Source organism: Schistocerca piceifrons, chromosome 3 (assembly GCF_021461385.2).
Source record: "Schistocerca piceifrons isolate TAMUIC-IGC-003096 chromosome 3, iqSchPice1.1, whole genome shotgun sequence".
NCBI lineage: Eukaryota > Metazoa > Arthropoda > Insecta > Orthoptera > Acrididae > Schistocerca > Schistocerca piceifrons.
The window spans coordinates 66,370,081-66,391,568 of NC_060140.1; the positions used below are offsets into that span (position 1 = coordinate 66,370,081).

The 21,488-nt window shown below is 42.4% G+C and overlaps 1 protein-coding gene across 1 annotated transcript in view; it reads right to left on the bottom strand.

Moving 5' to 3' along the window:
- The window catches only part of LOC124788391 (arylsulfatase B-like), a 121,737-nt gene that overhangs the window by 21,748 nt on the left and 78,501 nt on the right, over positions 1-21,488 (bottom strand). The window contains exon 7 of the mRNA XM_047255656.1: positions 20,427-20,585. Coding sequence (XP_047111612.1) covers positions 20,427-20,585 — 159 coding nt within the window. The remainder of the gene's footprint in view (positions 1-20,426; positions 20,586-21,488) is intronic.

Here is a 21,488-nt window from a genome sequence, read left to right on the forward strand (position 1 = left end):
CTGTGAGCACTATGGGACTTAACTTCTGAGGTCATCAGTCCCCTAGAACTCAGAACTACTTAAATCTTACTAACCTAAGGACATCACACAAATCCATGCCCGAGGCAGGATTCGAACCTGCGACCGTAGCGGTCGCGCGGTTCCAGACTGTAGCGCCTAGAACCCCTCGGCCACTCCGGCCAGCCTTAGTGGATAGCTGCCAGAACACATTTATATTGTACAGTGCTAATTCATCAGATTTCTAGTCATGTGAAGTAGAAGACCTTGGATAATATGTAGGTAGTCTCTAATGTTAAATTCCTGAAATCCTGTGTTCTTTTTTCCTCTTTCCAGTTGTAGGTTTCGAAATCGCGAAGTTACTTCAATAGCTTTGTCATCTGACGCCCCATTTTGAATCAATTTTATCTTCCGTAGCGGAAGGACATCATTTGTTAATCATGTTGAACACGGCCCTTTTATATACTAATAGATCAGACTAGCAGAGCTTGATCCGATGTACTCAGTCCACCGTTGTCAGGCTATTATCGATCATTAAACTGATGAGAATTAATACTCTCCAGTATTTGTTTGCAGACGGTAGTATAGACTGAACATTAATTCCATTTAAGTTGGATATACGTTTTGCTGGATGTGGTATGGTATTGTTGTCGGTTCGTAGTCAAGCGTACAGAGCTTGCAACTTCGGAACATACGAAACTTTCCTCTACTCAGTTAAATTAAATGAAAAAAAGAAAAAAAAATTGACGCTGACCCATATTCGAACAACATGTAAACTTGTTGCGCTGTGCGTCATATTCCGCTAGCCACGATGATAAAACGAAGCACGAAGATAACGGATAAGAATCAAAAGTGTTGCCTCCACATTAGTAAGAAAATGATGAACATATTGCTAGTGCAATACTACGTATGATCAGAGTTCTTGATAGCAAAATTTCCAATAATTTACAAAATAAATAACTTCAATCCTACTCAAAAACAATCTCATTCAAATTAAATTATCCTGAAAGGAATAAAAGCTAATGTATGGGTCGTAGTTTCCAAGTTTCGCAGCGTATCTTATAAATGTGTCCTCCCATTCGCTCCTGTTGAAGCCTTCACACATCTAATTTTTCCTGGTATCTACTAGGGCGTTGATATGCTGATTGTATTTCCCATTGTAGGATGTTACGAATCTTCTAATTAGTAGTGATCCATTCTGCAAGTCCTTGGCCTCCAGGAACCCATGGTGTTGAGTTTTTGTAGTGCTTGTGTACCTCTTTGTGAGGCTGCTGTTGACGTGGTGCTGGCGCATGGAGTGCGCCCAGTAACGACGGTGCAGCTTAGCAGCGTCCCCTCAGCTGAGGCGCCGCCAGGGAACGCGGCGTGGCACAGCTGTCCCCGCGTAAGAAAAACCCCGACTGCTTGTTTACACAGTCGGCGATGGCCAGAGTCAAGAGTCACGTACAACGTCTGTTCACGAGACAAGTATTTCATTTCAGGTACTTTGGCACTTTCTTTGTAGATACGAAACAGAGGAACACCGACATTACCACGAATGTCACTCCATGACCGCCACGTGTGCCGCAAAATATTTTAGTTATTTAGCGGAACCATTTTCGGCCGTTTTGACAGAATTTTACTACAAAATTTCGAATGGACACGAAACGAAACGAATTCTACGATGAAAACACGAGCACACAACGTGCCACTGCTTCCGCAGTGTCCACGCACCGATTCACGATCAGTTTCACGCATTAACGAGCACGACAAAACGGATACATACGGAAACTATGGAACTGATTGTCAGAAGTGTCAGAGGAGAAACTCAAAGAACGAAGACTCTTAGCACCTCCGGTTTGGGCTTAGACGCGCCAGTCGGTGCCGACCGACTGCCGTGTCATTACCAACACATGGCGTCATTTGGATGCGATATTGAGGAGCGTGGGGTCAGCCCGACTCTCTCCCGGCCGTTGTTGGCTTTGCAGACTTCGGAGCGGCTACGCCTCATCCAGGTAACTCGTAAGTTCCCATTAAAAATATTTCAAATGTGTGTGAAATCTTATGGGACTTAACTGCTAAGGTCATCATTCCCTAAGCTTACACACTACTTAACCTTAACTATCCTAAGGACCAATACATACACCCATGCCCGACGGAGGGCTCGAACCTCCGGCGGGACCAGCCGCACAGTAAGTTCCCATCACGAAGCTTATTGGACCTGATTTCACATCTCCGGACAAGGAATATGTGGATGGCTCTTACGTAATAGGCCACAGTTTGTTGTCCCCGATAGCAAGTGTTCATCGGATACAAGGGTATCGTCTCCCAGGGAAGTGTGAAAGGAGCGTTGTTATTGTCTATATACATACATAATCATTCTGTGGTTGTTTCCTCATGATGCCGTAGTGTACAGTAAGGTGTCGTAGTTGGTGTGATGAATGGCAGCTAGATCTAAATGTGGAAAATGTAAGTTAATGCGGATGATTCGGAAGAACAAATCTGCAATTTTCGGTTACAATATTACTAGTGTCCTGCCTGAAACAGTCAAAAGCGATATCAAAAGGAACGAGTATGTGACAACTGTGGTATGGAAGGCGAGTAGTTGACTTCGGTTTACTGGAAGAATTTTAGGAAAGAGCGAGTCACCTGTAAAGGAAGGTATGAGAAGTTAGGGCTCATACGGAGGCATATAGGCAATCGTTTTTCCCTTGCGCTGTTTGCGAGTGTAACAGGAAAGGAAGTGACTATTAGTAGTACAGGGGATTGAACCCCGTACTGCCGCATGGCGTTTATCGTGTTGACCACTAAGGTATGGAGGCCGTCGAAAATAAGATGAAGATCAAGAGGCACACGATTTTCAGATACTTGGAAGAGAGGATGCCAATTACAAAAGGCTGCGGAGGAGGCTGCTTGAGAATGTCATGAACAGACTGCTGTTTCTGATATCAGAAGAGGAAGTGTAAGGATGTATGTGTTGCTCTGTGGCAGTAGTACAACAGCTAATTCTCAATGCACGAGAAAGACTACAGTTGCTTTTTCGTGGTTCATTAATACTGAAGAATGTAGGCCCTCCATATTGACACGATATGTTGACGCATTTGTATTACAGAGATGCGTTGCAATCTATGCGTCGTATTGTTCTCTTTAGTAGTGGTCAGTCTTTCCACCTGTCGGATGAGGCAAACAAGAGTAAGGACTCGCACCCTGTGTCCTCAGTTATTAGTTGGATGTATTGCAATCTCTGTCTACACCTGCAGGTTTTACGCTCTGTAGCTTCCTCCAACACCATCAATATTATACTCTGATGTCTTAATAAATGTCCCGTCGTCCTGTTCCTTCTCCTTGTTCCTTTCTTCTTGTTAGTTTCTTGGTTCATTCTGTGGACACCCTCCTCATTCTTTCTGTTATCAGTCCACCAAATTTTCAACATGCTTGCTCATCACCCCACTTCAGACGCTTCGATTCTCTTCTTTTCTAATTTTATGGAGTCCATGATTTACTGCTGTACAATGCTGTGTTCCAAGTTTACATGATCAGAAATTTGTTTCTCAGACTAAGGTCGCTGTTTGATAATAGTAGATTTTTTTTGGCTGGTATTCCTTCTCTGTTTGTCCCAATATTCTTTTTATATCCAATTTGTTTTGTCACACAAGTGTTATTTTGCCTCCTATGTAGCAGAATTCCAACACATAGCATACATTGAGGTCTCCAATTTTGACGTAGATTTTGTCGCTAATCATATTTATGCTAATCTAGTTTTCTTTCATCTCTGTTCGGTTTATACTCAACCCGTATTCTCTGTTGATTAGACTGTTCATACAAACTCCCCAGAAAAGAACATTATTGAGAATATCTGGGATGACTTGCAACGAGCAATTGAATACGTCAACTAATTCTTCTTAACTTTGAAACTTCTCTACTCAAATGAGTGTGGCTGTACTTAAATTCCAGAATGACTGAGAAGATGAAATTCCTACGCTATTTGATTCTGAAACAGCTGAGCAAAACTGAACGTACTGAAGCTACTTTCTCTTTACTTTTTCTTATCATCTCAACACTGACCCACAATATTCTAGCGCAACGCAATCTGACTGCTAAAAAAAAATTACAACCTTACCTCAAGTAATTAATTAAAAAGAATGGCCCTGACCAAAAAGAATTCCTAGCATTGAGCACTTACCTCACAAAAATCTTCATTACGCGAAGTACTGCAATACAGCGAGCTTCAATACTGCCAACTAAATAAAATATTCTAACTTCTAAAGTCACTAACTTCTAATAGGCATGTGGTTAGCAAAGGAAAGATTTCGTTGCAAAACCAAATAATCTATTATTTACCATAATAGTGTGACATCCAGTTCAAACACGAAATTAAAGCGTCATTGACATCTAGTACAAAGGTATATAATCACGAATAATATTCAATCTCCAAGTCGAACATGTACAGATCGTTAGCCTACGCTAATACTTCAGGCCTCTACCCCCCTCACCCCCCCCCCCCTTTCAATGCTAACTTCTCACATCTAACATCCATCACTGCTGGTTGTTCACCTCCAACTGCCCAATAGTACTTCCATCACTGCTGGTGACGAACTTCCAGCTGCCCAACACTACAGGCGATTAACTTCCAACAACGAGTCCAACCAGCCACAGAGTCTCTTACAAACAAATCGCAGTCATAGATCCAATGCAAAGCGCTACACAGCGCTGCCAACACAGAAGCAGCCCACTTACAACCTGTAAACTATGGATAGAAATGCTATTAATGAATGTTGCCATTGATACCCTTCCACCCTGAATTTTAATACCGTTCTTCAATCTTTCTTATATTTACGTCATTGATTCACCGTTGTATAGATCAACAGCAGGGTGAAAAACTATATCTATTCTTCTACCATTTTTAATCCAAGTAAATCCATTTTTAGTCTTCCATCCTTTGTTCCCTCTTGGTTCTTGTACGTATCACAAATTATCAAGCTTTCCCCATAGATTATTTCTATATCTCTTAGAATTTAGAACATCTTGCACCGTTTTACACTTCCGAAAGCATTTTCCAGGTTGACATATCCCATGAATGTGTATTGATTTCTGTTAAGTAGTGTTTTTATTAACAAATGCAGTGTCAAAACTGCCCGTTTGTGCCCTTAACATTCAGAAAGCTAATCTAATCGTCATCTGATACTTGCAAAATTTTCTTTTACAGTCTTCTGTATACACTAAAGAAACCGGTACACTTGCCGTGTAGCGCCCTCGCGAGCACCCGGAGGTGCCGCAACACGATGTGGCATGCACTTGAATGATGTCTGAAGTAGTGCTGGAGGTAACTGACACCATGAACCCTGCTGGGCTGTCCATAAACCCGTATAGGTACGAGTGGGTGGGGATCTCTTCTGAACAGCTCGTTGCAAGTCATCCCAGATATTCTCAATAATGTTCTTTTCTGGGGAGTTTGTATGCCATCTGAAGTGTTTAAATTCATATTAATGTTCCTAGAGCCATTCTGTAGCAATTCTGGATGTTCGGAGCGTCGAATTGTTCCGCTGGAATTAATCAAGTTCGTCGGAATTTACAATGGATATGAGTGGATGCAGATGATCAGACAGGATCGTTATGTACGTGTCACCTGTCAGAGTCGTATCTAGACGTATCAGGGGTCCCATACCACTCCAACTACTGACGCCTCAGACCATTACAGAACCTCCACCATCTTAAACGGTCCCCTGCTGACATGCAGGTTCTATGGATTCCTGAGTCAGTCTCCATACCAGTACACATCAATCAGCTCCATAGCATTTGAAACGACACTCGTCCGACCATGCAACATGTTTCCACTTATCAACAGTCCAACGTCAGTGTTTTCCCGGCCGCAGCGACCTCGGAGATTAGATTTTTTTTTTTTTTTTTTTTTTTACCAGGATTCCCGATATTCACGGTACACTCGTGAAATGGTCGTACGGGAAAATCCCATCTTCATCCCTAACTCGGAGATGCTGTTTCCCATCGCTAGTTTAAACTCACTTAAGTCTTGATAACCTGGCATTGTAGCAGCACTAACCGGTCTAACAATTGCGACAGACACTTGTTGTATAAAGGCGTTGCCGTTCGCAGCGCTGTATTCTACCTGCTTACATATCATCGTATTTGAATACGCATGCCTATACAAGTTTCTTTCACGTTTCAGTGTATTATTTATAACTACAACCTGGATCTATGAGCCATAACGTGATTATGCGATAGTTCTGGCTATCGGAATGTTTGGATGATATTTTTCCAAACGCTTGATGGTATGAAACTTTCTGACAGATTAAAACTGTGAGCCCGACCGAGACTCGAACTCGGGATCTTTGCCTTTCGCGGGCAAGTGCTCTAACATCTGAGCTACCGAAGCACGTCTCACACCCGGCCCTCACAGCTTTACTTCTGCCAGTATCTCGTCTCCTACCTTCCAAACTTTACAGAAGCTCTCCTGCGAACTGGCAGAAGTAAAGCTGTGAGGACCGGCCGTGAGTCGTGCTTCGGTGGCTCAGATGGTAGAGCACTTGCCCGCGAAAAACAGGTCCCGAGTTCGAGTCCCGGTCGGGCACACAATTTTAATCTGCCAGGAAGTTTCACATCAGCGCACACTCGGCTGCAGAGTGAAAATCTCATTCTGGCCTGATGGTATGTCTTTAGTCTCATGTATAACACATAAAAACCGGAATAGTCACTTACATGCCAATCCCGCAGTGATTTCTCATTTATCTGAAAGCCAGCCTTCCGAAGTTATATTAAACTCTCACTCAAATACATCGCCTGTGCCTTCTATAAGGACCTCCAGACGGCTTCTATGTACTCTTTCCACGTGTTTTCCTCTCTTCAGCGTTTAACAGTGCAGTAGCTTTTAGTTTTACTGAAGGACCCATGAGACAGCAATAGATTGTGCCTTATTGTAATGGAACTAGGTCTCCTTCTCTCTTATATTTTTGGAGAATATTCTGCTGAAGACGGAAGAAAGATTATGGTGTAACGGCCCTTCGACGACTGCGTTAGTGGTGACGGAGTACAAACCATGGTTTGGAAAGGATGGTAAAGATATTTATTGCACGCGTGTTGAAAGGAATCATCCCGGTTTTTTTCTATAGAGAAGAATCTGTACTGCCATTCCCCTAGATGAGAATCACATATCTAACCAATGAGATACCTCCCTCAGTGGAAATCGGCGAAATAATAGTAACGTAATTTGGAGAATCATAAAAAGAAGGTGCGGTATCCGCTTTGTAGTTGTATATAGGAGACGAAAGTTTCTAATAGATATAATGGATTTGGATCTTTAAGTTACAAACTCTTTGTAACAATAAGCACATAGCCTATAGACTTTTTATTGTGTTTTTGCCTTCGAGCATTCACTCCTTCAAGAATCAACTGCCTCTCTTATTAACTTATTTAAATGTTCAGTTTAATTTTTCTTATGTCACAAAGTGATAAATTAGTGGATAATGCAATTCAGTTTGCTGCATTTTCCATAAATCCGAGATTGATTTAGATCAACTGATCGATTCCAAAAAGATTGTTTCTGATGAAAAATAGTTTGTGCGTGATACCTTAAAGGGTATATTATACAAATGGCCAGGTGCGATTAGGATTCATGCACTGAAAGTTCCTTACTAAATTAATTTTGTATATGATTTACCCATTCTTGGAGTCGAGGGAACTGGAAACTTGTGGTAAGCTCCTATAGGACGTAACTGCTGAGGTCATCGGTCCCTAAGCTTACACACCACTTAATCTAACTGAAACTAACTTACGCTAAGGACGACACACACACCCACGCCCAAGGGAGGAGGACTCGAACCTCCGACGGGGATAGCCGCGCGAACCGTGACAGGAGGCTTCAGATCGGGAGTCTACCCCGAGCAGCGGGAGTCGAGGAAATCGACTATTTTTGTTCTCTATTGACAATGATGCTCTTAAGATGTCAGTCCCAGGGATGCCAAGTGTTTTGAGAACGTTTTAATCAGAAGCCGGAAAAACAAATGACAAAAGAAGTATTTTTTCGTCTAATGTAATTAGGAGTTAACTATTCCTGATATATCCCTTTACTTGTACTATGAGAACTTGCCTCTTGCCAAATTTCATGATTCTTGGTGAACGTAAAGTACCCTATAGGCATTTATAAGTGAGTTTTGAGTATCAAAATATGTGACATAAATGGACGTATCTTTTGATCGCAATGACTGAGAAACAAAATATTTAACACCGGCAAGGGGCCACGTGATATCCAAGCGTTCGTGAGAAAAAGGGCTCTTTACTTCTGTAGAGACGGATAGATAGACAATAAAGTGATCTTATAAGGGTTCCGTTTACACAAGTTGACTCACAGATCCCTAAAAATTGGGGCTGATGTATCGTAACAGGTACATCGGCCTCTGTGCACAATTGTTGTTGTTGTTGTTGTTGTTGTGGTCTTCAGTCCTGAGACTGGTTTTTATGCAGCTCTCCATGCTACTCTATCCTGTGCAAGCTTCTTCATCTTCCAGTTCCTACTGCAACCTACATCTTTCTGAATCTGTTTAGTGTATCATCTCTTGGTCTCCCTCTACGATTTTTAACCTCCACACTGCCCTCCAATACTAAATTGGTGTCCCTTGATGCCTTAGAATATGCCCTACCAACCGATCACTTCTAGTCAAGTTGGGCCACAAATTTCTCTTCTCCCCAATCCTATTCAATACCTCCTCATTAGTTATGTGATCTACCCATTTAATCTTCAGCATTCTTCTGTAGCACCACATTTCGAAAGCTTCTATTCTCCTCTTGCCTAAACCATTCATCGTCCACGTTTCACTTCCATACATGACCACACTCCATACAAATACTATCAGAAATGACTTTCTGACACTTCAATCTATACTCGATGTTAACAAATGTCTCTTCTTCTGAAACGCTTTCCTTGTCATTGCCAGTCTACATTTTATATCCTCTCTACTTCGACCAACATCAGTTATTTTGCTCCCCAAATAACAAAAACTAATTTACTACTTTAAGTGTCTCATTTCCTAATCTAATTCCCGCAGCACCACCCGATTTAATCCGTCTACATTCCATTATCCTCTTTTTGCTTTTGTTGATGTTCATCTTAAATCCCCCTTTCAAGACACTGTCCATTCCGTTCATCTGCTCTTCCAGGACCTTTGCTGTCTCTGAGAGAAAAACAATGTCATCGGTTTTTATTTCTTCTCCATGGATTTTAATTCCTACTCCGAATTTTTCTTTTGTTTCCTTTACTGCTTGCTCAGTATACAGATTCAATAACGTTGGGGATAGGCTACAACTCTGTCTCACCCCCTTCCCAACCACTGCTCCCCTTCAATGCCCCTGGACACTAATAACTGCCATCTGGTTTCTGTACGAATTGTAAATAGCCTTTCGCTCCCTGTTTTTTACCCCTGCCACCTTCAGAATTTGAAAGAGAGTATTCGAGTCAACATTGTCAAAAGCCTTCTCTAAGTCTACAAATGCTAGAAACGTAGGTTTGCCTTTCCTTAATCTATTTACTAAGATAAGTCGTAGGGCACTACTGCCTCACGTGTTCCAAAATTTCTATGGAATCCGAACTGATCTTCCCCGAGGTTGGCTTCTACCAGTTTTTCCATTCATCTGTAAGGAATTCGTGTTTGTATTTTCCAGCCGTGGCTTATTAAACTGATAGTTCGGTAATTTTCACATCTGTCAACACCTGCTTTCTTTGGGATTGGAATTATTATATTCTTCTTGAAGTCTGAGGGTATTTCGCCGGTCTCATACATCTGGCTCACTAGATGATAGAGTTTTGTTAGACCTGGCTCCCACAAGGCTGTCAGTAGTTCCAATGGAATGTTGTCTACTCCCGGGGTCTTGTTTCGACTTACGTGTTTCAGTGCTCTGTCAAACTCCTCACGCACTATCATACCTCTTATTTTATCATCATCTACATCCTTTTCCATTTCTATAATATTGTCCTCAAGAACATAACCCTTGTATAAACCAGGCAAATGGAATACAAACGTCTCTGTACACTATTGCTTGAAATTATCCGTCCCTTTTCATGGTGACCTTTCTGCTTCCATTTGTTTTATCAGCCCCGGCCGCTGTGGGTAAGCGGTTCTAGGCGCTTCAGTCCGGAACCACGCCGGCGCTATGGTTTCAGGTTCGAATCCTGCTTCGGGCATGGATATGTGTGATGTCCTTAGGTTAGTTAGGTTTAAGTAGGTCTAGGGGGCTGATGACCTCAGATGTTAAGTCCCATAGTGCTTAGAGCCATTTTTGTTTATCAGCTTTCTTGCTGTGGTTAAAACTGAGTATTGTAAATCTGTGTTAAGTAAATATTTTAATGTGAGCTGAGGAGATTGTATTACCATATTCCAATTCCAATTGTTTCCCAGCAAAGACGGACTTTAGTGCGACAACCAAACAGGACGGACGTTTTCAACCCACCGGGACGGCACGTTGTGATCGGCAGGACACACTAACCGGCTTACCGGCTTGTTACAGAGACCTGGGCTGATGAGCAAGCGCGCATGATGAGTTAACGAGCGAGAGGGTGGTCATAATTAACGTAACGGGACTACGACTGCAGCAAATGCTCTACAGAGTTAATACGACTGGACTGTTCCACATGCACGGCAAGGCTTGGACAGAGTTTAAATTTGATTAAATGATCCAATGTAGTCATGTTAATTGAATCTCTTTATCTGATCTTATGATTTCCTACAAAGCCATTTAATTCTGGTACTCAATGTTAAAAGTGTCTAATCGAGCTGTTGTTCGGAGTCCACGTTAAACTGCAGGTGCTCTATAGCTGAGGGGTAAGTCAGCTGAAAGGTCGCAAGAAGGCAACAGCACACTTCATGGTTCAAATGGCTCTAAGCACTTGTTAACATCTGAGGTCATCAGTCCCCTAGACTTAGAACTACTTAAACCTAAGTAACCTAAGGACACCACACACATCTATGCCCGAGGCGGGATTCGTACCTGCTTCCGTAGCAGCCTCGTGGCACGCTTCATCCATTAGCATCGTGGCTAATAAGGAACCTTGGTATTTAAACGAGCCTTAAGGTTGATGAGAGCTGTACCTTCATACCGACTGTTTCACAGAATTAACTGAAAGTTTATTTCTTTCCAGAATGTTAGTTTTAGCAGTACTGTCTTTTTTACATCACTATGACTGTCTGAAACTTGCTTAAACCTATCCGTAACCGAGTTGCTCTATGTCGAATTTTAATACGCCAACTACACTGCACTGTCGTAGTTGGCCTACCGTTATTTGTCCTTAACGTTGATTTAAACTATTAAATTAATCTTGATTATTTGTTTATGAATTTGAGTATGTTATTACGATTGAATAAGTTAACGTAATTGTTTTAAATTTTCTTTAAACGTTTGAAGTGCCCAATCGGTACATAGTTAATCCACTAGTTATTGCTCATTCTTCCTATACAGCGTGTTGCGCAATTTCTATTATGGGTTCCTGGGGATTGTAGATGAAGTTTAGATGAGGAACCCATGATCACAAATGTAACGTTTGGATGCGAATGGTATTCAATTATAGCGTTATAGTGGATACACAGCAAGCGGCCGTAGGATGAATGTCGAACGGTACGTGATTCCACTACTCAACATCCCCCCACCCCCGTTCCACTCGCAAATACAACAGCCAGCCTCAAATGCCTGCACTCTAAGTTTTGGTGCGATAGCGGGTCCCGAACTGAAGGCCGCCACCCCCTCCCCCACCCCCGCCCTCCCCCCCTCCCAGGGAATCGCCCGGCACTACCACTGATCACTCCAGCCCACCTGCAAATACAACGACGCCCCCATTATCGCAGAATCGCCCGGCAGCAAGCCTCAAATGCTCGTACCCTTAATTTTCTCGATAGTGCCTTCTGCATGGAACACTGCCCTCTCCCCAGGGACTCACCCTGATTTTCCAAAGCATCTCCGTAACATACCCCCTGCTCGAACCTGCCGGCAACATATCTAGCAGCTCTCCCCTAAATTGCTTCGATGTCTTCGATCTCCTCTGAATTGCCCCAATGTCCTTCAATCCGACGTGGCACAGATCCCAAACACTCGCGTAGCACTCAAGAATAGGTTACACCAGCGTCCCACATGCGGCCTCCTTTACAAGTGATACACTCTTCCCTAACATTCTCTCAATAAACCGAAGTCGACTCTATGCCTTCCTTACCACAGTTTTCACATGCTCATTCCACCCTATATCGCCTTGCAACGTGACGCCCAGATATTTAAACGACTTGACTATGTCATCCTAGACACTACTAATACTGTATCCGGATATTACAGTTTTTTTCTTCCTACTCATCCGCATTAAACTACATTTTTACACATCTAGGGCTAGCCGCCATTCATACTCCAATTGGAAATTTTGTCTAAGTCGTATCTTCCTAGGGTCACCCACCTTTGACACCTAACTCTGCACCACGGCATCACCAGCAAACAACGGCAGATTGCTGCCCATCCTACCTGCCAAATCGTTTCTGTATACAGGAAGTAACAGCGGTCCTATCACACTTCCCTCTGGCACTCTTGACAATACCCTACCCTCAGAAGAACATTAGAGGACAATATACTGGGTTGTATCACTTAAGATGTCTTCACATTTCTGTGTATTCCATATGCTCGTGTCTTCGTTAACAGATTCCAATGGGGCAGTGTCATATTGTTTCCGGAAATCTAGAAATATGGAATCTGCCTCTTTCCCTTCATCCGTAGTTCTCAGCATATCATGTGAGGAAAGGGAAAGCTGAGTTTCGTACGAGCGATTTCTAAAACTATGCTGCTTCGTGGACATAAGGTTCTTAGCCTCAACAAAGTTTACTATGTTCGAACTGAGAATATGTTCAAGGATTCTGCAGCAAACAGTGATACTGGTCTGTAATTTTGCGGGACTTTGTGCAGAGCGAGAGATTCACGATAAATTCACTCTAGGTTTAGGGGCCAATGCCGTAGGATACTCTTCGTAAAACAGAACTGGGATTCCATCCGGACCTGGTGATTTATTTGTTTTCAAATCTTTAAGCTCCTTCCCTACGTCAGGTAGTCAGGTGAAAGTGGTGTATGACGTCATAATTTTAGCAGATACTGGCGACGAAACCCTCTGTTTCCAGTATGAGTACATGTCTTGAAGTTGGACATCTGAAAGAGGCCCGACTCTTAAACTTACTTTATATCCAAACGTTATATTTCCGAACTTGATTTACTTATCAAAATTGTATGTACCATTTCCCCTTTATCGTCCCTAGAAGCCTGTAACTGGAACTGGGAAACACTGTTTATGATGTCCATTTGATAGCAGGTTTTTCCAAAGTGTGTGTGTTTTGCAATGAGATTACTACGTGTTCCCCAGCTGTGCTGAAGAGGTGAACCTCAGTAGCAACACAGGCGCTAGAGCCCTTGCTGCCGTGCACCCACAAAACCTTATCATGATCGATATAAATGAGTTCGAATATATTTGTATAGGATTCCAGTTCTACTCCACAGAGAGTGTAACATAATTTAAAGCGTTTTCTTTGCTGCAAATTTACAAATAGATATGTTTGCCGCGAGAGCGGCTCAGTACACACAACTGAACTTAAATCTGCTAACGATTACATCACATTGTTCCGCTCTCATGAGTCCTGTGTGCCTGGCAGTGAGGTGTGGCGTTGATGGCGAAATTGATATGGGACCTTTCCCAGTATATCTGGGAGTTATGTCTTAATTATGTTTGTGGAGGGAAGATGACAGTAATTTTTATGTGTAGCCTATAGTGTTGTGTCATTTTTGTTGTTGCGTGTTTACGATAGAAGAGATAATTGTAAGAAAATAGTTCCGATTACATCATGTTCTGCGTATCAAGTGTAACTTCCGATTCAAGATGCTTTATGACGCATGTTGCCATGCCCTTTTTTAAGACGGCCGGTGTGGCCGAGCGGTTTAGGTGCTTCAGTCTGGAACCGCGCGACCGCTACGGTCGCAGTTTCGAATCCTGCCTAGGGCATGGATGTGTGCGAAGTCCTTAGGTTAGCTAGGTGTAAGTAGTTCTAAGTTCTAGGGGACTGATGACGTCAGATGTTAAGCCTCATAGTGCTCAGAGCCATTTGAACCATTTCAACCCTTTTTTAATTCTCATAAATTTGGTAAATATTTGATATAAAAATTGTTTTCATTATTTTGATGAATGTAAACGTCCGAGAGGTATGTAATCATGAAAGAATTTAAAAACCTCTGACCACTGTGTTGTTGTCTTTGTATTAAGTAATCTATGGACTATCAGTGGGTAAAGTAAGCTAGTTGCTGTTGATTAGTTTGCGGAGAGAAGTTGCTTATAGCCGCACATGGTCAAAGTTTGGTGAGTGTTGCCCATTATGTCTAAATAAGAGTTTTCCAAACTATCTTTGTATAACTGTGAACCACAAAGACAAAATGTTACTAAAATCTGTGAAATTATTTCAAGAATATACCAACAAAGAAAAAACTGAAATGTGTTAATTGTTTTGACTACAATTGATACAACAAGATCGTGTGAACTCCTGCAAATCCAAATATTTTGCCAATATTCTACATGTAAGCGAGAAAGAAGAACGTCCTAGACTTAAACCAATATAAAAAGCGCAGAAGAATTTTACCATCTAAGTACCACTTATTTTTATCAATCAACACTTCTGAACTCCCCATCCAGTCTTTTTTTTTCAGTGCGCTGTTACATAGGACGAAGTACATATCCTGAATATCAGCAGAGACATTAATTTGAATTAGAAGCGACGGAATCAATCGATTTGATCGACCCTGACTACACATTGAGGAGATTTAGATTATCTTAGCATAAGAACATCTTGCACTGTATTATTCCCCTTCACAAGCGTTCCTGTCACTCTTTTCATGAGGAGGTTCTTTCTGTAGTAGAAAAAAGTGACTTTGAGTAGAATATCTCTTAACAAACAGATATCATTAATTCACAAAATTTATTATTTGCAACAACAACCCACACTGAATAACCAAGACACCATTCAACACGTAATACGATAATATTCCTGTAGTGATAATAATTACTGTATTGTATACGAGTACCAAAACAGAAACTACTTACGGATCTTACGAGTGCACTCCCTTATTATACCAACTAGACGGCGTAACAGAAATATCTAAACTTGGGTGACTGATGATAACAATGAATTCGCATGGGCAATAGCACATTAATTACTACGCTTCCCACGTTGTTCACACTGACAAAGTAAAGATCGTTCAGAAGTATCTAGAAATGAATCAGAAAAGAGATGCAGCTTCTGTCAGAATCAACGTGATACACATTAATCAATAAAGACTGGCACAAAATCACTCAAATGAGAGAAACCTGTCGAGGGCACTAGTTCACCTCCACCGTGTGCAAAGCCATGTGCTTGTCCACAAGCTTCTGTCGCAAACTAACGATTTACCGAAATGAAATAGAAACACTGCAGAACGTCCTAGAAATCGAATCAAATCAATTTCTCTTAGTATAATAAGATTTGTCCACACTAACAAAAGTGTAAACATTTTAATCAACACGGTGAGTCACTAACTGTTGCCACAAAGAATAGCTCCAGAGGTATGATAGGAGCTGAAATGTTAGTGGGACAAACGTTGCATGGGACAAAGAGGGCCATAACATGGCCTGGGTTTTGTGTTGGTAGGTGGGGTTGCATCGGAGATATGAAGGTCAACTTTTTTTTAAAATGGGATGCTTTAGTTTGGTACTCATTTTCTGATAGCGGCTATTGAGACGAATCCAATGATGTGCAACAGTAAGGTCTTTGAAGGTCAACGAGGGTCACAAAGGTGGCATGAACGTCCATTTACAGAAGGTGTTCGAAGTGATGACCAGTGGTATTCTTTATCACACCGACACTTATCGAAGCACATGCCCTAAGAAATTCCTCTCGCATATCTTCAGGTGTAGTTGGAACGTCATTATAAACAATGTCTTTTACGAATCCCCACAAGAAGAAATCAAGAGGCGTCAAGTCTGGGGAATGAGCCGTCCACGACACATCTCCGCGTCCAATACAACGATTTGGGAATTGTCTCTGCAACTCACTTCTATCCATCAGCTATAAATGTGCCGGACATCCATCGTGTTGATACCACATATTGTACCTTGTTCATAAAGGTATTTCTTCCAATAACAAACCAAACGTTCCTTGCAGGAATGTGGTGTACTTATTACCATTAATATTTCCTTCGATGGAACAGGGGCCTATAACTCTTTCGACCAGAATCTCACACCCTACATTCACTGACCAAGGTTTTTGGTGTGCAACTTGCCGCAGACAACATGGATTTTCAGTTGTCGAATAATGCATGTTAACCAAATTAACATTTCCATGGTTCGCGAATGTAGCCTCGTCAGTAAACAATATCAAAATAATAAATGTGTCATCCCTCTGAATTTGAAGTTGATCCCATCGGCAGAACTCAATGCGACGCATACAATCCGCACCAGTAAATTCTTTGTGAATACTGTAATGGAAAAGATGATATTTTTGACGATGCAGAACACGAACAACACTACTCTGGCTCATGCCAGATTCCCTTGCGATTTGACGCGAAATAAGACATCTCGAACCACAGTGACGAGTGTACCATTTTCCGTTTGCTCGTTAGTAGCTTTCCGTTGCCGAATATGTTTCCCATTCGTTAAAGATCTCAATTTATCATACACATATTTAAATGTACGACGTGTAGGTTGAGAACGTTGAGGACATCTTTCAGTGCATAAGTCCCTAGCTCTTACTGAACTTCGTTGGCATTCTCCATAAATGAGAAGCATATCGGCTTGTTCTTCGAAGGAATACATCATTCACATTCGCTTCATTACACGATACTAATCTTACCGTTCCTATTAGTGCTGTATTGCGAAACCGTCGAATGGTGTTTACATGTCAATAACACTTAATACGGATACGCCGTATTCGGCGAATATTTATTATTTGCACTATATACGAGAGAGAATTGTCAGAGCATGTGCTTCGGTAAGTGCCGAAGTGACAAGGAATAACACTTAATCCAATATAAGATGATTGCAACACTGCATTGATACCAATCGTCACTTCGAACACCTTCTGTAAATTGACGTTCATACCAACTTTGTAGCCTTTGTTGACCTTCGAAGACCTTATTGTTACACATCATTGGATTCGTCTCGATAGCCGCTATCAGAGAATGAGTACCTAACTATAGCATCCCACTTAAAAATCCAAAGTTGACCTTCATATCTCCGACGCGACCCCGCCTAGCAACAAAGAGGAACGTCATATTATGGCCCCAGTTATCCCATGCAAAATTTGTCCCACAAACTTTTCAGATACTATTATAATTTCGGAGTTATTCTATGTGGCAATATTTAGTGACTCACACTGTATATTTCGAACTAACAACAGGTCTTACACGCTGTAAGATGGTAAATCAGGCGATAGACGACAGAGAGCGCCTTTCTTGCAAGTATGAGCGCAGGTTGGCTCGAAAAGCCCGTTGCTAAAAAGCGGGAGCCAGCCTGATCGGTCAAGAAAAAACGTCCTAGCTACCAGCATCATAAAGAAGGAAGCACTCTCATTCGTGGATAAAGAAAACTAGGAGTCTGTTGCGCAAAAATGTAACAGGATCGATACTATGGCAAACTCTACACAAAAAATCTTTGCTCCCGTCATTAGTTGACTCAGACACACAAGCTCACAGAAATTAAGCAACCAGAGAGTATCTGTGAGACTGGAAAGGATGGGAGAAGGAAGGTAGTCGATACATGAAATAAATATGCACTCGCACGCTGCGCATTCCCTTCACGAGACGTAAGGATACAGAGAGATCGCATGTACTGTTTATGTACGAACATCATTTAATATGAATCTACCAGTAATGGAAGTCGACTTCCACAGTCGTCTTTTCAAGTTAACGCAGAGCTGCCAGGTACTGAATCTAACGGTTCCGCAGAGCACAGACAGTCCACGATTGGCTTTTTCGACCAACCCTCACCTTTGCTAACCTATGGACTTCCACACGATGAAAATCTTACAGCTTCTTACGAGCTTTACAGCGTCATGTACTCCACTAAACCTTGCGTCTTCATTCTCCTGATCTACGCGTACCGTCTACCGGTTGATAAAAGCCCTCCTCTCCTCAGATTCTTCAACCACCTATACATCTATATTTATGTCTACAACTTCACTCCGCAAATCATCTCATGGTGCGTGACACACCCTGTGTACCACTGTCATTCCACCACCTTCCTTGTTCCAGTCGTGACTGGTCCATGTGAAGACGGATGTTAGTAAGCCTCTGTGTGAGCTGGAATCTCTCTCATTATTCCTCGTTTTCTTTTAATTTTTTCACTGCCTCTGGTGATAAATATCGATAAAAGAAATATTGCTCTGCACTAACTTGCGACCGCTCTAACGAATGGGCACGTAAACTCTCGATTTAAATATCATTTCGTTCGTAACAACGCTTACCGTCGACAATAGGCGTTACTTGAAAGAGTTAATGAGCAGTATAACTTGGGAGATCTAAATGTCTCGAAAATGATGCGTTGAACGGAAAACGTTTTCTAGACGAACAGTTAATATTAGTAAAGGGGACATTTGGGTGTGCTACAACTGGCCATTTCCTACCACCACGTCCAACTTTGTACATCTCGATTCTATCACAGAAAATACGCGTGAGTTACTTTACAGGTAGATCGCACTGTAGTCGTCAAATATAAAGTGTGCATGTTTTTGCGTTGAAGAAATTACGCATTTCAGTCTCCATTTCATTTACGATGTAAGAGTGAACCTTTGTGTTCTAAGGACTGGTACTCATGTTCAAACGTTACTTCATTGTTTCAAACGTATCTGTGCAGTACAAATAATATGATTAGACATTGTCATTTCTGGAACATAAGCTACTTGCATGGCAACGTAATTTCCTGTTCTCTACGGGACTGATTGTGGTGAGTCCCTAAATAATCGGAATGCTTGATTTGGGTGGTCGCCCTCGAATCCCGCCATCACGGTGACTGATTTCGGTATGTGTTTCCATCCAACCGTCGTAACCGTTGCACTGGTCTCTATGCCGGGTGGCCGTGCGGTCTAGGGCGTCCTGTCACCGTTCGAGCGGCTGCCCCCGTCGGAGGTGGGAGTTCCTCGGGCATGTGTGTGTGTTGTCCTTAGCGTAAGTTAGTTTAAGTTAGATTAAGTAGTGTACAAGTCTAGGAACCGATGACCTTAGCAGTTTGGTCCCATAGGAACTTACCACGAATTTCCCAATTTTCCATGTGCTAGTGACTGGCGCACCTGGCTACTCAGCTACGTCAAACAACACGGTGGTGGGAAGCTACGGTACTCACCCATCCGAAGCACTCCAATGAGGAGAGGCAAAGGGACTCGCCGATATCCTGCGTCCCGATGGGAACAAAACACTTATTACGCCCACGTTCTTGCTCCTGCATCACGCTAAACGTAGTTGGTAAGCAGGCACTGTAATGTCTAACGATGAAAAGTAAATTTCGAACATAAATATCAACCATCAGAAGACGAAAATTCTTAATTGCGAAAACATACACATTTGATATCTCCCGATTACAGCGCCACCTACCACGAGTGGAAAAGACTGGCTTGAGTAAACTGTAGGTATTGCTTTGCGTATAATCCGAATATGCAATAAAATGGGGGTTCCCATTTGAAAATACAAAGCTGACCCCGCCCACGTAGGAGGTGGTCAGTTACACGACACACAAATGTTCTCTTTAATGAGACTAACTTTTCACTTAGAACGTATTGTTTCGTACAATGTTATGACGATATCGAGATGTTTAGATTTCTCAAGTTAAAGCAAACAACATTTATATTCATGTGATGTTATGTGTTCTTTGTCTTTTTGTTGCGATTGTAATGGCTTTCTCTATTGTGCTGTGCGCAATTTTACATGTTTCCTGACAGATATGTGGCGTTATAACATTTTTCAGCTAAAGGCTGATACCAATCTGCCACATCATCTCGTCCGCTCTTGGCGTTGTAAAGTATTTTTTTATTGTAGTGACAATACTTTTCAGTCATGTTCCTTCCATTCAGACGGCTGTTGAACGCAGCGACTGATATATTGACTCGTAAATAATAGATTTCAGCTATCAGTCGTCTTTTTCAAATTTTATTGGCAGATTAAGATTTCAGCTAGAAACTAGCCATTCTCAATGCACTATCATTTTTGATCAATGCATGTAATACCAGTTGGTCGGGCTTCATCCACAGTTCATTGAATGCTACTCATCCATTGATCAAAAATGATAGTGCATTGAGAATGGCTAGTTTCTAGCTGAAATCTAGATCTGCCCATAAAATTTAAAAAGGATGACTGAGCTGAAATCTATTATTTACAAGTCAAATGCTGTTAAGTGTTCAGTAATAGCATGGTCGACTACTCACCTTTCACGAGCTTCCATTCGCCAATGCGGATCGCACCGTTTCCGACCTTCTCGTCTATATTAAGCAGCACCTCTGTGCGTGGAGATTCAGAGTTAGTGACGAGTGCGTCCCACAAGCTGACGCCGTCCAGGTCTTCCGGAAGTGACGACACATTTCCTCCTGCAACAATGTGTACCTCAGGTGACTTGTAATGAGAAGTGTTTACTTAAGCAAAATTGTTGTTTAGGCTTGTGTTTACTTAAGCAATATTGTTGTTTAGGCTTGTATTGTATTGTATTGTATGTTAACCGGGGACCTAGAACCGACAGAGGGGCTCCGACCCCGCCGCAGCCGCAGTGGTCCGCAACCCCACGACGACTACTGCAGTCCACTTCACCCCTCCGCCGCCCCACACCGAACCCAGGGTTATTGTGCGGTTCGGCTCGCGGTGGACCCCCCATGGAACGTCACACCAGACGAGTGGTAGAGTAATGGTGGTGTACGCGTACGTGGAGAACTTGTTTGCGCAGCAATCGCCGACATAGTGTAACTGAGGCGAAATAAGGGGAACCAGCTCGCATTCGCCGAGGCAGATGGAAAACCGCTTAAACACCATCCACAGCCTGGCCGGTTCACCGGACCTCGACACAAATCCGTTGGGCGGATTCGTGCCGGGGACCAGGAGCTCCTTCCCGCCCTGAAAGTCGTGCGTTAGACCGCACGGCCAACCGGGCGGGCCTGTTTAGGATTACTTTCCGTCATATTTCCCTCAGGCGATTCTTGCTTAGCATATAGCTTAAGGTTATCAGTTCCACCTACGCTGTTTACTTTATCTTCGATCTTCTATTCAATTCTTCTAAACGGCACTTCCCACTCACTTGGCTCGTCATGCAGTTCTGTTTCTTCGGGGAAAGGGAGGGGAGACTGTATCCTATCATATGAGTGGTAAGAGGAGTTCCACCACGATTTCCTCTGAGATACACCCCGTCTTCCACAGACATGCCTTCAACATTTTCATTTTTATTTCTTTTTCATTTCGTTCTTTTCCCGTCCACGTACTTTTTAAGAGAGCAGTCAATTCGC